This window comes from Lycium barbarum, chromosome 5, assembly GCF_019175385.1.
Source record: "Lycium barbarum isolate Lr01 chromosome 5, ASM1917538v2, whole genome shotgun sequence".
Classification (NCBI taxonomy): domain Eukaryota; kingdom Viridiplantae; phylum Streptophyta; class Magnoliopsida; order Solanales; family Solanaceae; genus Lycium; species Lycium barbarum.
Genome location: NC_083341.1, coordinates 137,582,597 through 137,595,793, shown reverse-complemented (window position 1 = coordinate 137,595,793; position 13,197 = coordinate 137,582,597). Strand labels below are relative to the sequence as shown.

Genomic DNA, 13,197 nt, shown 5'->3' with positions numbered 1-13,197 from the left:
TTTTCAATCATAGCATAAAAGGTCCATAAGTTACTAAAAAAGATAATTTTTGTACTAAATAGTTATCCCTCCATAGTGAAAATTTATGGGGAAAATGCTACCTATGAGATTTTTTAATCTCAAAACTTGAATCTGAAATCGCTTATTAACAATGAAGGCCTTTGCTTCACCTTCACAATTTCTTTGATAATTGCCATCATTCCAATGCGCCATCTTTTGACCTCTCAAATCTACTACATGTTGGCCCCATTTCGTGCATCAATCCGCCTTAATATGCTCAACTATAACAAACCAACCACCCTTGCCAAAATCCTAAAGCAAATAAAGAAATCTACTTGTAATACCATCCCCTTTTGGTGGAGTGAAGGGTGGCGAAATTGTTTAACCTTTGCCCAACAACAATATTACCTAATCTTTTCATAGTTAATTAAATAGATAATGAATGAAAACTCACCTCAAGTATCAACTTTTTTTGAGTTTTCTATCTGAATTATCAGGTGTGAGAGTTTTCTACTTAAACTATCACTAATGAGTTTGCAAAATACACCTCAACTATCAGTTGTGAGAGTCTCCTATCTAAACTATTACCAACTAGTTTGCAAAACACACCTCAAAACTGATAGTTGAGGTGTGTTTTGCAAACTAGTTGGTGATAGTTCAGGTAGGGAAAATGAAGAAGTGACAGTTGAGGTGTGTTTTGCAAAGTAGTTCATGATAGTTCAGGTAGGAAATTCTCACACCTGATAGTTCAGGTAGGAAGCTCAAAAAAAGATGATACTTGAATTGTGCTTTTTACCCTTAACCTTTAATTAAAAGAAATTTTAACTTAGAAAATTCAAACTTGTAATATTGCAATTTGAATGGTGACGCTTTGATTACTGAGCTAAGTACATGATTAGCGAAATCGTTTAACTCTCGTTGAAGAACACTTGGCCGAATGTAAGGTGTTAGTTAGGGATCATCCAAACCCGATAGTTTAAAATCGGACTTTATATATGTGTTAAATTTCACTATATGAGTACAATGGATATTGGGTACGTATTAGTTACGAATTCATCCAAACTCGATCGCTTTAGCCCAAAGCGAATATATATTATGATATTTATTAAATAAGTATAATATTTTATCACAAACCCAATAATTCAAATGATTTATGGGAAAATATCGAATATATATAGCATTCAAATTCAGGATCAAAAAACACCACTTTCAATTTTTTTGTTTAACTAGAAGAAATTTAATTGAATAGCTACTTAAATTATAAGACATGATTAGTAAGTGGGTTATTATTCCACTATCAAGTTAATGGTCAATAAAGCTTCACAAGCCATGACAACTACCAAAGTACAATGCATTGATTTCGTTGATTAAAACCCTTTACTTCTTCTTTAATGCAACACACGATAAAACATGCACTAAAAAGCTTGTTCTATTAATTATGCATAAGAACAACATTAAATTAGAAAAAGACCTCATTCAAAGCTTGTTCCTTTCTATAGGCCCTTCTTTGTCTCCTCCAAGGCTCCAACAAGTCCAACGTGACCTTTTTAAAATAATAATCCCTCTGGTTCAAAAAGAGCATTCATTTAGCTATTTTCACATTTTTTAATAAAATATTAACTCCTAAGCAAAAATAAGTAATTTAACTAAATTGTCCTTGACAGAAAACATCTAATTCAAGAACACACAGTTCTTCAATTTGTTTCACTAGTCGACGATGTAATCACATACAAAGATGAACAATACTGTATAAACTCACAGTCTAAATCGAGCCTGAGTTACAGAGAAGAAGATTGCTGCATGAACAACACAGGAGTCTTCCACAGAAGTTCTTCGCCACAAAAAAGAGAGTTTTTTCGTCTTTTGTGCATTAGAGAAAAAGAATGCGCGTTTCTTCTACAGAAACGTTCGTATATCCCTTCAATCCTGAAAGGATACAACTGTTCAATAAAATTCCTAACAGTTTTGTCCTTTCTCTTTATTTATTTAAAAATAATATATAATTCATTATATATTTACTTTTATGTATATGAATACGGGTTGACACACATAGGTGGTCTGAATCCAATTTCTAACACCCTAATTAAATAGGTAATGGGATTTAGTTAATTAACACTTAATAAGAGCAAATGTGAAAAAATAAGCTTAATTCTTTTTTGATTTGGTAAGTGAACACTCTTTTTTAACAAAAAAAAAAAAGGCTAAGTGAACACGTTTTTTGAATCGGAGGTAGCATTATATATTAGTGTTTTTAATTTTTATATTTAATTCAAAATAAATGATTTTAATATTAATTTAAAAATAAATAAATTTACTCTTTATTAGATAAGTGAATTTTCACATAAGGTACTTTTTACTTTTTAGGGGTAGCGAAAGGGAGCGCCCAAGCTAAAAACGCCATATAATATGGCTAAAGGGAGTATTATTTTTTTGTTTCTCACCTATTCAATATTTATACTGAAGCCTGATTAAATTTCAATTCGCATAGAAAAATCACACATTGATGATAAAACGCTCCCTCACTAATTAAAATACGACTCTATATCCAAAACTTAGAATCCAAAAATTTCTAGGTGAGAATAAAAGAATACCTGCGACTCGACTACGAACCGTTATTATTAAAATTCTACTCCTATAACATAATTTCTAAATTCTAATTATCTACTCTCAATTTTCTACCACCATATATTTCTCTTTCCTGGTAGTAATATATAAATCCAAGCCCAGTCGTCAGTGTCAGTCACTATTTTTCCATTTCCCTTCTCTTCAAGTCCTTCAAAAATGGCAACTTCCATTTTCTTCTTTGTACTCTTATTCACCACAGTTCTTTCAAGAACAACTCCAGATGAGGCCTCAAGAACAAAAACCCTAGATATTACTTCTTCCATTCAAAAAACCCTTAATCCCTTCTCAGTAAAAACTTTTAACTCATTTAAACAACAAGAAAATACAGTTTCTTCTTCATCTTTGCTTAGTTTTCAACTACATTCACGTGTAGCAGTTCGTGGTACTTCACATAAGGATTATAACTCATTAACACTAGCTCGACTTCAACGTGACTCAACACGTGCTAAATCACTTCAAACTAAAGTAGATCTGGTTGTTCAGGCAAGTGCTTTAGGCCCCCAAATTAGAGGGCTCTATTTTTTTTTATTTTTTTTAGCAATAATAGAATTATAATTTTTTTTTTTTAATGTTGAGTACTAGTTGCATGCAGGGGCGGATTTAAAGGGGCCTGAGGGTATCGGTAAAAAATTATACTGTATATAGAGGGTAGATTTTTTATATTTATATACATATATTAATTTTTGAACACACTTAATAAATGCAAAATGTTAGCTGAAGCGGTCCAGGATGTTCAAAATTGTATCTTTGTCCATGATTCCATTCCCATTGACAACATTATATTATTTTTTATATTTAATCGGAACCCCTGAATGAAAATTCTTGATCCGCCACTAATTACAAAAATTAAACTTTTCATATAAAAGTAAAGAAATTTTCTTAGATAGTTATATTATCAATTCAAATTTAGCTTTAGATCACTAATTTGCTTGAGCTGCCCATTTGTTCAGGGTATTGGTAAATCGGATCTCAAACCAATGGAAACTGAGTTCCAAGCTGAGAAAATTGAAGGACCAATTATCTCAGGTACAAGTCAAGGAAGCGGTGAGTACTTCTCACGAATTGGTGTCGGACATCCACCTAGTCAAGTTTACATGGTACTGTTACACTTACTTTCAATTTCTTATTTTTTTGAATTTTATTATAATTGTGTTTTATCGTAAAAAAGAAAAAAAGTTTTGTTTGGTCGAAAAAACTCTACCACATTTGTCTCTTTTTTGGAGCAGAAGTTTTGAAATTTTTATAAATAGAAGCTTCTCATACACACAAAATACTTGTTAAGTAAAAGAGTCTTAGTTTTTTCATAGATAAGTGATGACCGAATCATAAATCATGCTCCTTTAAGTCTACAAAAGGTTGTCTTAGTTTGATTTGATACAGAGTTTAAGAAATAAATGTAAATTTAAAAATGTGTTGTACAAATCAAGTCTTAGATTTTGTGTGCTTGTAAATTATTTCATGAAGTTAAAATTGTTTCTAAATATATAAATGTGAAATTTTTTTTTGGAACAAACTAATGAAGAAATTAAGGCACTCTTTTTGGGACGGAGAGAGTATTAAAATATTACTCTGTCCGTCCCAATTTATGTATGATTTTTTACTAAACTTTGAAGCTAGGTAGGATTAAACCCACTCAATATTCTAAAATTAAAATCTATATATTCAAAAATTATACGTAAAATACTATAAGTTGTAATTTTTCTTATGTTAATATGATTGAAAAATACAATTTAAAATATTGATCAAAACTTCACATTGTATGTTTCTGTATCGTCTCATTTATCGTCGTTCTAAGTTTTGCAACTATTAGTTTCTAAGAAATTATTTCGATCCAAACAGGTACTCGATACAGGAAGTGACGTAAACTGGATCCAATGTGCACCTTGTGCTGATTGTTACCAACAAGCTGATCCAATATTCCAGCCAGCTGCATCTTCCTCCTTCTCTCCACTCAATTGCAATACACAACAGTGTAAATCACTTGATGTATCAGAATGTAGAAACAATACTTGTTTATACGAAGTATCTTATGGTGATGGTTCATATACAGTTGGTGATTTTGTAACTGAGAGTATCACATTTGGCGGTTCATCTTCAGTTGAGAAAGTAGCTATTGGTTGTGGACATAATAATGAAGGTTTATTTGTTGGTGCTGCTGGTTTATTAGGGTTAGGTGGTGGTACATTATCTTTTCCATCACAGATAAATGCTACTTCATTTTCGTATTGTTTGGTGGATAGGGACTCAGATTCGACTTCGACACTTGAGTTTAATGGTAAAACTTCACCTGATGCCGTTACTGCTCCGTTAGTAAGGAATTCGAAGCTTGATACGTTTTATTACTTGGATTTAACGGGGATAAGTGTTGCTGGTAACGCGATTTCAGTTTCGCCGTTAGCTTTTAAAGTTAACGATAACGGCGATGGCGGTGTGATTGTTGATTCAGGTATGCTCATTGAATTACTGCCTTTTTAGGGATAAATATTTATATCAAATTAATACTCCCTCCGGATAAAAAAAAGAGTTCACTTAGTCATTTGCACAATCCTTAAGAAAATACTAACTCGTACATAAAAATAGGTAATTTGACTAAACTACTCCTAATTAAATAGGCATTAGGATTTGATCATATAACACTTAATAGGGACAAATATGAAAAAATATGGTTAATTTTTTTTTTGATTTGCTAAGTGAATTCATTTTTTGATCAAAGAAAAAAAGTTAAGTAGACTCTTTCTTTTATCCGGAGGGAGTATAATTTACTGTGGTTAAGTAATTTAATAAAGTAAATTTTAATTATCCATTATTAAGTGATAGTTGTATATATATCATGCATCAATTAGTTAGATGTATCACCCGGTATGAGTAAGTTTTTATCTTAGAGGATATAATTACACATCATAAAATTCACAAGTTATACCACTTACCTTTAAGAACCTATCTACTGCTAGGTATAAGTACCATTTTGAAGAGCAGAAATTAATTAGTCCATTTGAAGGGCAAACCGTGCAATTATGCAAATTCTTGTTTAAATTTTGTAACATTGCGGTCCTTTTGTAAAATTAGGTATTTTATGTACAAACAACTAATTTTACTTGATACCATGCTATAGAAAGAATTTAATGGTGCATTTGGTTAAAAATTTAATTATTTACGAAGAACAAGAATCAATTCTTCACTTAATGTATATTTTTTTCCTCTTTTCTTTAATACTGCGTTGCATATTCTAAAAATCTTAAATTCGCAGGTACGGCGGTGACAAGATTGCAAACGGACGTGTACAACACGCTCCGTGATGAGTTCGTCAAAGGGACGAGGCACTTGACATCAACTAACGGCGTTGCGTTATTCGACACGTGTTATAATTTGAAATCAATGAAGAGTGTTGAGGTTCCAACGGTGTCGTTTCGTTTCTCTAACGGTAAAGAATTACCGTTACCGGCTAAGAATTACCTGATACCGGTTGATTCTTCTGGTATTTTTTGTTTTGCTTTTGCTCCAACATCGTCCAGCCTGTCAATTATCGGTAATGTTCAACAGCAAGGGACACGTGTCAGTTTCGATTTGGCCAATTCTCTCATTGGATTCTCACCTAATAAATGCTAGTAATAGGTAGATTGTTACTTCCTGTTTTACCCCTAGCTAGAAAGTGTATTTTCAATTTTAGTTACCTTTTTGTGGCCCACTTGGGTAACTGTAACGTGATGAAGTGGGACCGGTGGGTGTTATTATTGCAATTTCAGTAGTGTGTTTTATGTATAGTGTAATTTATTGATAGTGTGAGGGGTATTAATGTCAATCAGGGAAAAAGAAAGTGAGGTTATAATGTGGAGCTGCTGATGATTGAGATTATGTCCGTGATTAGCGTAGAGTTGATTTGGTGAGATGAGGAGCATGGTTAAAGTTTATAACCTGCCCAATGCATGTTAGACACGTGGACGAAGATTGACTTTTAAGAAAATTTACGAGTAATGTAAGGAGAATCCAGGCAAAAGGCTAAAATTGTCACTGAATTATATATTTTTGATGACTGTTTTTCTCTCCACATTGATAGTTGAGGTCTTGAGGTCGTTTGTATTCTTACCCTTACCAAAGGGTTCTAATATTATTGTTACCAAAAGGGTTCTAATATTGTTGTTACCAAAAGTTTCTAATACTACTATTACTTACCTTATTTGTTAACGGCTCCGATTTATATATTGCCCTTATTTCATACTCTCACTGGCTCAAATTATTTGTCATTTTAGTTGTTTTATAGGATCCTTAAGAAATACTCCCTCCATCTCATAATAAGTGTCATTACTAGTTTTTTCTAACTTTGCGCTTGGACAAAAGTAGTAGTAGTACTCTAAGTGATGATGGTTGGATTCTCAAAGAAGAAAAAATAAATTTTTTTTACTTAAGGATAATTTGGTAAACTTCACACTTTATCATTGATTTCTTAATATGCGTGTTTTTGACTAAGGTGACACTTATTATAAGACGGAGGAAGTATTAATTATGAGATGATATTTGACTACTTAATCTTTATTTATGTCTAAGTTATAATGTCTCTCCATTATGTTACGTGTAATCTCCATTATTAATCACAAAATTCTATTAAGATTAAAATAAAAATAATAATAATTAATTATACTTTGACCTTCTAAAACGAAAATGGTGAGGGAGATTATTCAGGTACAATGTACTAATTATATTTTAAGAATGGTGGGTGCTTTTGTAGTAGTTCCAAAAGTGTTTCTCCTCAATTCAAGGCACCGCTTTTCTACCTTTGACAGAACTTAAGTCACTTTGTTGCATTTTGTCTTCTTTGGTTTGTCTATTTCGATGCTTTTCGTAAGGCTGGTTGATTACCTGTAACATGTTTGACATAACGACTATTTGTGTGTTTTTTTTTCTTTCCCCGATTAGATCGAGCTAGTATAGTGGTGGAAAGAAAAAGGAGACAATGAAAATCGATTGGGTATGTAGGAATAAAATCCTACATGTGAGGTCTTTGGGAGAAAATTGTGTTGGCTTGGTCCAAAGTAAGCAATATCATATAGTGTTAAGAGTATCTCTGGGCTAGTTTAACATAATAACATGTATTAGAGCTAATGATTTGGTGACTAGTATGGAGATAACTACGTGATGGTGTGGGGCTGCCGCTATTGCCTTTGCCCATCTATGGATCGATATATATACTGGTAGCATGGAGACGCACAAAACAAAGAAGCATATGGATTGGTAGACATAAATTACTCAGATGATGTTAGGTGACACACAATTAATTAATCTTCAAATTAGCCCATGATCATGAGGAGCCAGATGAAACTTAGTTAATGAGGAGATTGTTAGGGGTGTCGAAAAAAAGTAAACAATAAGGTATTGAATATCCTTAACAGTTTGAGATTTTTTTGGGAAAACCGTACACATTTAATTTCGATTCTTACACCAAGTTAACTGTAGCTTTGATCAGTTTCGCCCAATAAATTGAAAATGACAACAAACTCTCACTAGCATTATCAAACTATAATCTTTGGGGGCGTTTTGACTTCACGACTTGAACTTACAGCCCGTTTGGATTGACTTATAAATTGCTTATAAGCTGTTTTCAGTTTTTTTGAGTGTTTGACTGGTCAGCTTAAAGCCATTTTGTACTTAAAATAAGCCCAAAAAAATAATTGAGCCCGTTTGACTTAGCTTATCTAAAGCAGCTTATAAACTGCTTTTTTTAAGCCCATCCAAACAGGCTCTTAGTATTGTAGTAACTGGAAATCAGAAAAGTAGTCAATTTTTTCTTTATACTTTCCCGGTCCCAAAATGAATGAAGGCTTCAGAGAATGAAAGCCATCACAATATTGGTGCAAATTTTGGGGTGTAAATTAAGCTGCACCTAAAAGATTTTGTTGAAGTAAATGTAGTAAAAAAAGGTATTTTAACACCCTAAAACAGTAATTGTGCTGCATAAAAAGAGATAAAAGAGGGTAATCTTTCTTCTTCTTTTTTTGTTTTCTTCAAATCCTTTAGCTAATCTGCTCTTCAACATGGATTGGATATTTTTTGGGCTCACTGGATCACCTTTTATAGTACTTTCTTCTATTAATCCAATGAAAGAGTGACTGGTCCATCCAGCATAATTATGATAGGTCTAGCAAAAGTTATTCTAAAATGGGCTGCTTTGTGTTTCCGTTGTACAGCTGATAATAATACTTTTTCTCCCACTTCATGCAATGGTATTTGATTGACATGAAGTTTAAAAAATAGATTTTTTATTATTTGCAATTAGGAGTTTAAAATAATTTACTATATTTATAATTTATATGGTTATAAATTATCTCATTCAGAGTAAATTGAATAAAAATCAAATTATATTAAATATAAAAATAATAATTTTAAGTAAATTAAAAAGAAAAACATGTCTCACTACGAGATAGATGGAGTACCATTGAATTAGGGTGAAGTAAGGGTGGCAGGGGGACGAGACGGGGACGGTACGGGACTTTTTGGGGGGCCGGGACGCGACGGGGATTTCTTAAAGGGGGACTTTGGGGGGACGGGCTTTTGGGGGACTTTTTGGGGGGGCCCGTCCTGTCCCACTTCAAGGGGGGACGGGACGGGCCTGGGGGGACGAGGGGTGGGGGGGGGGGGTGCGGGAGCTTTTTGTAATAAAACTTCAAACTTAACATTTAAATTGATAACTTATTAGCTAATATTAAATTTTCAAGTCTTTATAAAAAATTTAAAGACTTGGATTTATTTTTAGGTATTTATATTTTATAATAGGAGAAAATAATTTCAAGTAAGAAATATTTATTTTTTATAACTTTAAAGTCTTTAAATGTATTTAACAACGGCTATTTTTTGAACTTATAAGGGCTATTATTTTTAATTTATTACATAATATTAAATATACTTTCAAGTATTTATAATCTTTATAAAGAATTGCATTCTTTTTTGTATTTATGTAAAGAAAAATAATTTCAAGTGAGAACTTTATGTTTATTTATTCAAAGTAGATCTTTTAAATTTCATAAAACTTGACTCAAAGCCTGAAATATAAGAAGAGCACCCAATCTACACAACCACCTTCTAGGAAGAGTTCTGTTTCAATTAGGCCTCTAAGTTACAATAAGATCACCTAATCTACACAGCCACCTTCTAGGAAGGGTTCTGTTTTAACTAGGCATCTAAGCAGTTAATTATAAATTATCACACTAAAACTTGTACGAATCTATGTACATTTTTTCTAATTGTCGTATCGCTTCCGTTGCGTTCAATTCTGGAATTGGTATATCTCTTTGACGGTCCATAAGTTCCATGCCACCATCGCTATTAGTGTTGATTATCTCTTCATATTCTTCTTCTTCTTGACGGGTTAATTTTGGTAGCCCACGATTTCTTCTTTCTGCGTTGATCCAATCCCTGAATAAGACAGAAATCTCCAAGCTATCTTGTGCTAATGAATGTCTGTGATCTCCGAGTTGAAATCTTGCCGCGCTAAAAGCTGCCTCCGAAGCTACTGATGATGATTGAATAGTTAGGATATCTCGAGCCATTTTTTAGAGTAATGGAAATGCCTTGCCACGCTCCCTCCACCATCCTAAAATATCTTCATTGTCGTCGTCGTCCACAGTGATGCTTTCCAAACTCTGATCAAGATAAGATTCAAGATCATTTTCATTTTGAGTATTAGCAATACCAAGCCATGCAGCATCCATTGATCTATCAAATTTTCTATTGCCAAATTTAGCCTTATTTTTTTGTGAAGGACGTTGATTTTGCACTTCTACTTTCTTCAGATTTATAATTATTATACATTAATTTAGCTTTTAATTCTATGCTACGTTTACACTCTTCAACATTTGGATGTTCATTAGGAGGAATATCTAACTGCAAATAAATTTTGTCAACAAGTCCATGAGCACCTCTTAATTTTAAAGACGGGTCAAGTATACAAGCAATCAAATAAATATCGGGAATAGGAAAAAATACTTTTTAAATTTGAAAATCATTTCATCAACGGCTTCCTCATGTTCGTTTGATTCTTTATATTCCGCAAATAGTTTTGTAAGCCCACAAATAAAAAATAACATTTGTGCAATTATAGGATAGTATTGACCGGAAAATGCTTTTGTTGCAATATAAATTTTTTCTAAAAAAATACATAGTCCTTCAATTTCATTCAAATCACTATCTTGTATTTGTTCATGGGGATGATAATGACGTGCATTAAAAACATATTGAAGGGGTTTTTGATATTGGTGAGCAACAAGTAGCATTTCATATAAAGAATTTCACCTAGTACAAACTTCTTTTGGAATTTTTCTAACAGGCAAATTTTGCTTAACACAATATTTTTTAAACAAATTAATTCTACTTTGCTTATGAACGCTAAAAACATATTGACAAGCATATCATATTTTTTTGTAGAGAACTCTCAAATAAATCAAGACCATCTTTTACAACTAAATTAAAACATGGCATGCACATCGGACATGAAAAATATCAAGGTTAATTGGGCAAATTCTTATAGCCATAAGTTCAACACTCTTAGTCATGGAAGAAGCATTATCAAATGTAACAGTTAATTCTTTGTCAACGAGACTATATAATTGCAAAATGTCAGGAACATTTGTAGAAATAGAAGAACCTGTTTTTTTCTCATCAATATATTTATAACCAAGTATACGTTTTTGCATATTCCAATTATGATCAATCCAATGTGCCGTAACACATAAATAATCATTGCCATTAACACTACGACCTATATCAGAAGTGACACACTCTAGTATCTAGGTGATGGAACACCCAACGCATATATTGACAATAATCACTTTGAAATTTAAAAACGTCGGCTCTAACAGTGGATCTAGGAATGCCTTGAAAAGTAGGGTTATACATAGCTCTAATATAATGCACAAAACCGGGGTTAGAAGGAAAACTAAAAGGCAAGCCACAAACCGCAACTATTTTAGTTAGTTATTCACGATCTCTATCTTTACTATAAGCCATTTGAGTGACAGCGGGGTTAGAAGGATTTAAAGTTTGTTGGACCATATTAGATCCCCCAACGGATCCACCAGGAGCGGCACTAGTAGCACCGGTCAGTGTGTTTTTAAGTCCGGCTGCTAATCGAGCATCTAAGTATGGTTTTCCAACACATGTTATCAAGTGTCTAGCTAAACCACCCGTCCCACCCGCCCCTCCACCGCTTCCGTGTTTTTTAATTTCTTTACATTTGTGACAAATAGCCTGAGTTTTAGTTTCATCTAAAGTCATGAATTTCCATACGACACTAGTTCTAGGACGTTGCGCCTTAATCGTACCCCGAGTAGGAGGTATAGGGAGACAACCAGCTCCAGACTGAGATGTAGTCTGAGTTGGAGCTTCGGTAAGGGGACTAGTAGGTGTCTCATTTAAATATAATTCCTCGCCTTCTTCTACTTCTAAAATTTCCAAATCATCAAATTCTAAATTACCATAAGCTCTATCTAAGGCTTCAGTTTGTAATTCTAAATCTTCTGGAATAGGAGGAAAACCGGGGGGAACAAAAAATTCAGTTTCATCAACATGAGTGAAATCCTCCGTACTGTTTCTAAATTGAATTTTAGATTTACTAGAAGAACTAGATTTACCCTTACTACAACGGCTAAAAGGGTTAGCGATTTCGACAGTTTTACCTAGGATCGGGATCTTAACTTTTTTAGACATATTATCAAAGTATAATAAAATAAAATATGAAAATTAATTGAAAAAAAGACGCAAATAAAATGCAAGAATTAAATAAATTAAAGGATGGAATGAGTGTACCAAACGTCTGCGTAAAAGCAGACGTAACTGTAAACGTTGAAATTGAAATTATGTTACTTGAAGCTTGAAAGTTGCTCCAAAATTCAAATATTGCCCACTTCACCAAAATAATAATAATAATAATAATAATAATAATAATAATAATAATAATAATAGAGAGAGATATAATTTATAACAAATATTAGAGAGAGAGAGATAATTGGTGGATGATTTGTGTGAAAATGAATAAAATGAAGAGGTATTTATAGTTTAGAATTCAGATTAAAATTCAATTTATTAAACTTTAGGGGGCATTTTTTTTGGGAGAAGGGGACTCCAACGGCTGAAAATCAGACCGTTTGGAGTCCTAACGTTAATATTTTGGAGGCTCCAACGGTCAACAGGCTGACCAGCTAAAAAAAAAAAATTAATTCAATTTTCTGGCGGGGCGGAACTAGTCAGCCGGTCCGGTACCGGGCCTCACCGGAAATTTTCCCCTTTCCGCCCCCCTACCTGTCCCCCTACCCCCTCTGCCTGCTCTCCCATCGTTGACCGGGACTGGGACGGTCCGGTGCCGGATCGGGCCGGACACGGGGCGGGACCGTCCCGTCCCCACTGACAGCCTTAGGGTGAAGGTCTCTTGAATTCCTTTCAAACTTGTTAACATTGTGATTTGATTGCTTATTGAAACGTCCACTCACGGTAAAAGGTTCAATTTTGAACTTGAACCGTGCGAAATGATCTACTTTTACCCTTCATTACTAATTAAGGTCACAACTACCCCATGATATTATAGGCAAA

General features: G+C 33.3%; 1 protein-coding gene across 1 annotated transcript; it reads left to right on the top strand.

Moving 5' to 3' along the window:
• Positions 1-2,704: 2,704 nt before the first annotated feature.
• On the top strand, positions 2,705-6,799 carry LOC132641814 (protein ASPARTIC PROTEASE IN GUARD CELL 1). The gene is made up of 4 exons (XM_060358901.1): positions 2,705-3,108; positions 3,576-3,722; positions 4,465-5,071; positions 5,873-6,799. The coding sequence occupies exons 1-4, from the start codon at positions 2,782-2,784 to the stop codon at positions 6,229-6,231; spliced, it is 1,440 nt and encodes a 479-aa protein (XP_060214884.1). The 5' UTR covers positions 2,705-2,781; the 3' UTR covers positions 6,232-6,799.
• Positions 6,800-13,197: the final 6,398 nt, after the last annotated feature.

Coding starts and splice junctions, on each gene's coding strand:
- LOC132641814 (XM_060358901.1), top strand. CDS start 2,782: ATGGCAACTTCCATTTTCTTCTTTGTACTCTTATTCACCACAGTTCTT. Junction 3,723..4,464: donor CACCTAGTCAAGTTTACATG/GTACTGTTACAC, acceptor CGATCCAAACAG/GTACTCGATACAGGAAGTGA. Junction 5,072..5,872: donor CGGTGTGATTGTTGATTCAG/GTATGCTCATTG, acceptor TTAAATTCGCAG/GTACGGCGGTGACAAGATTG.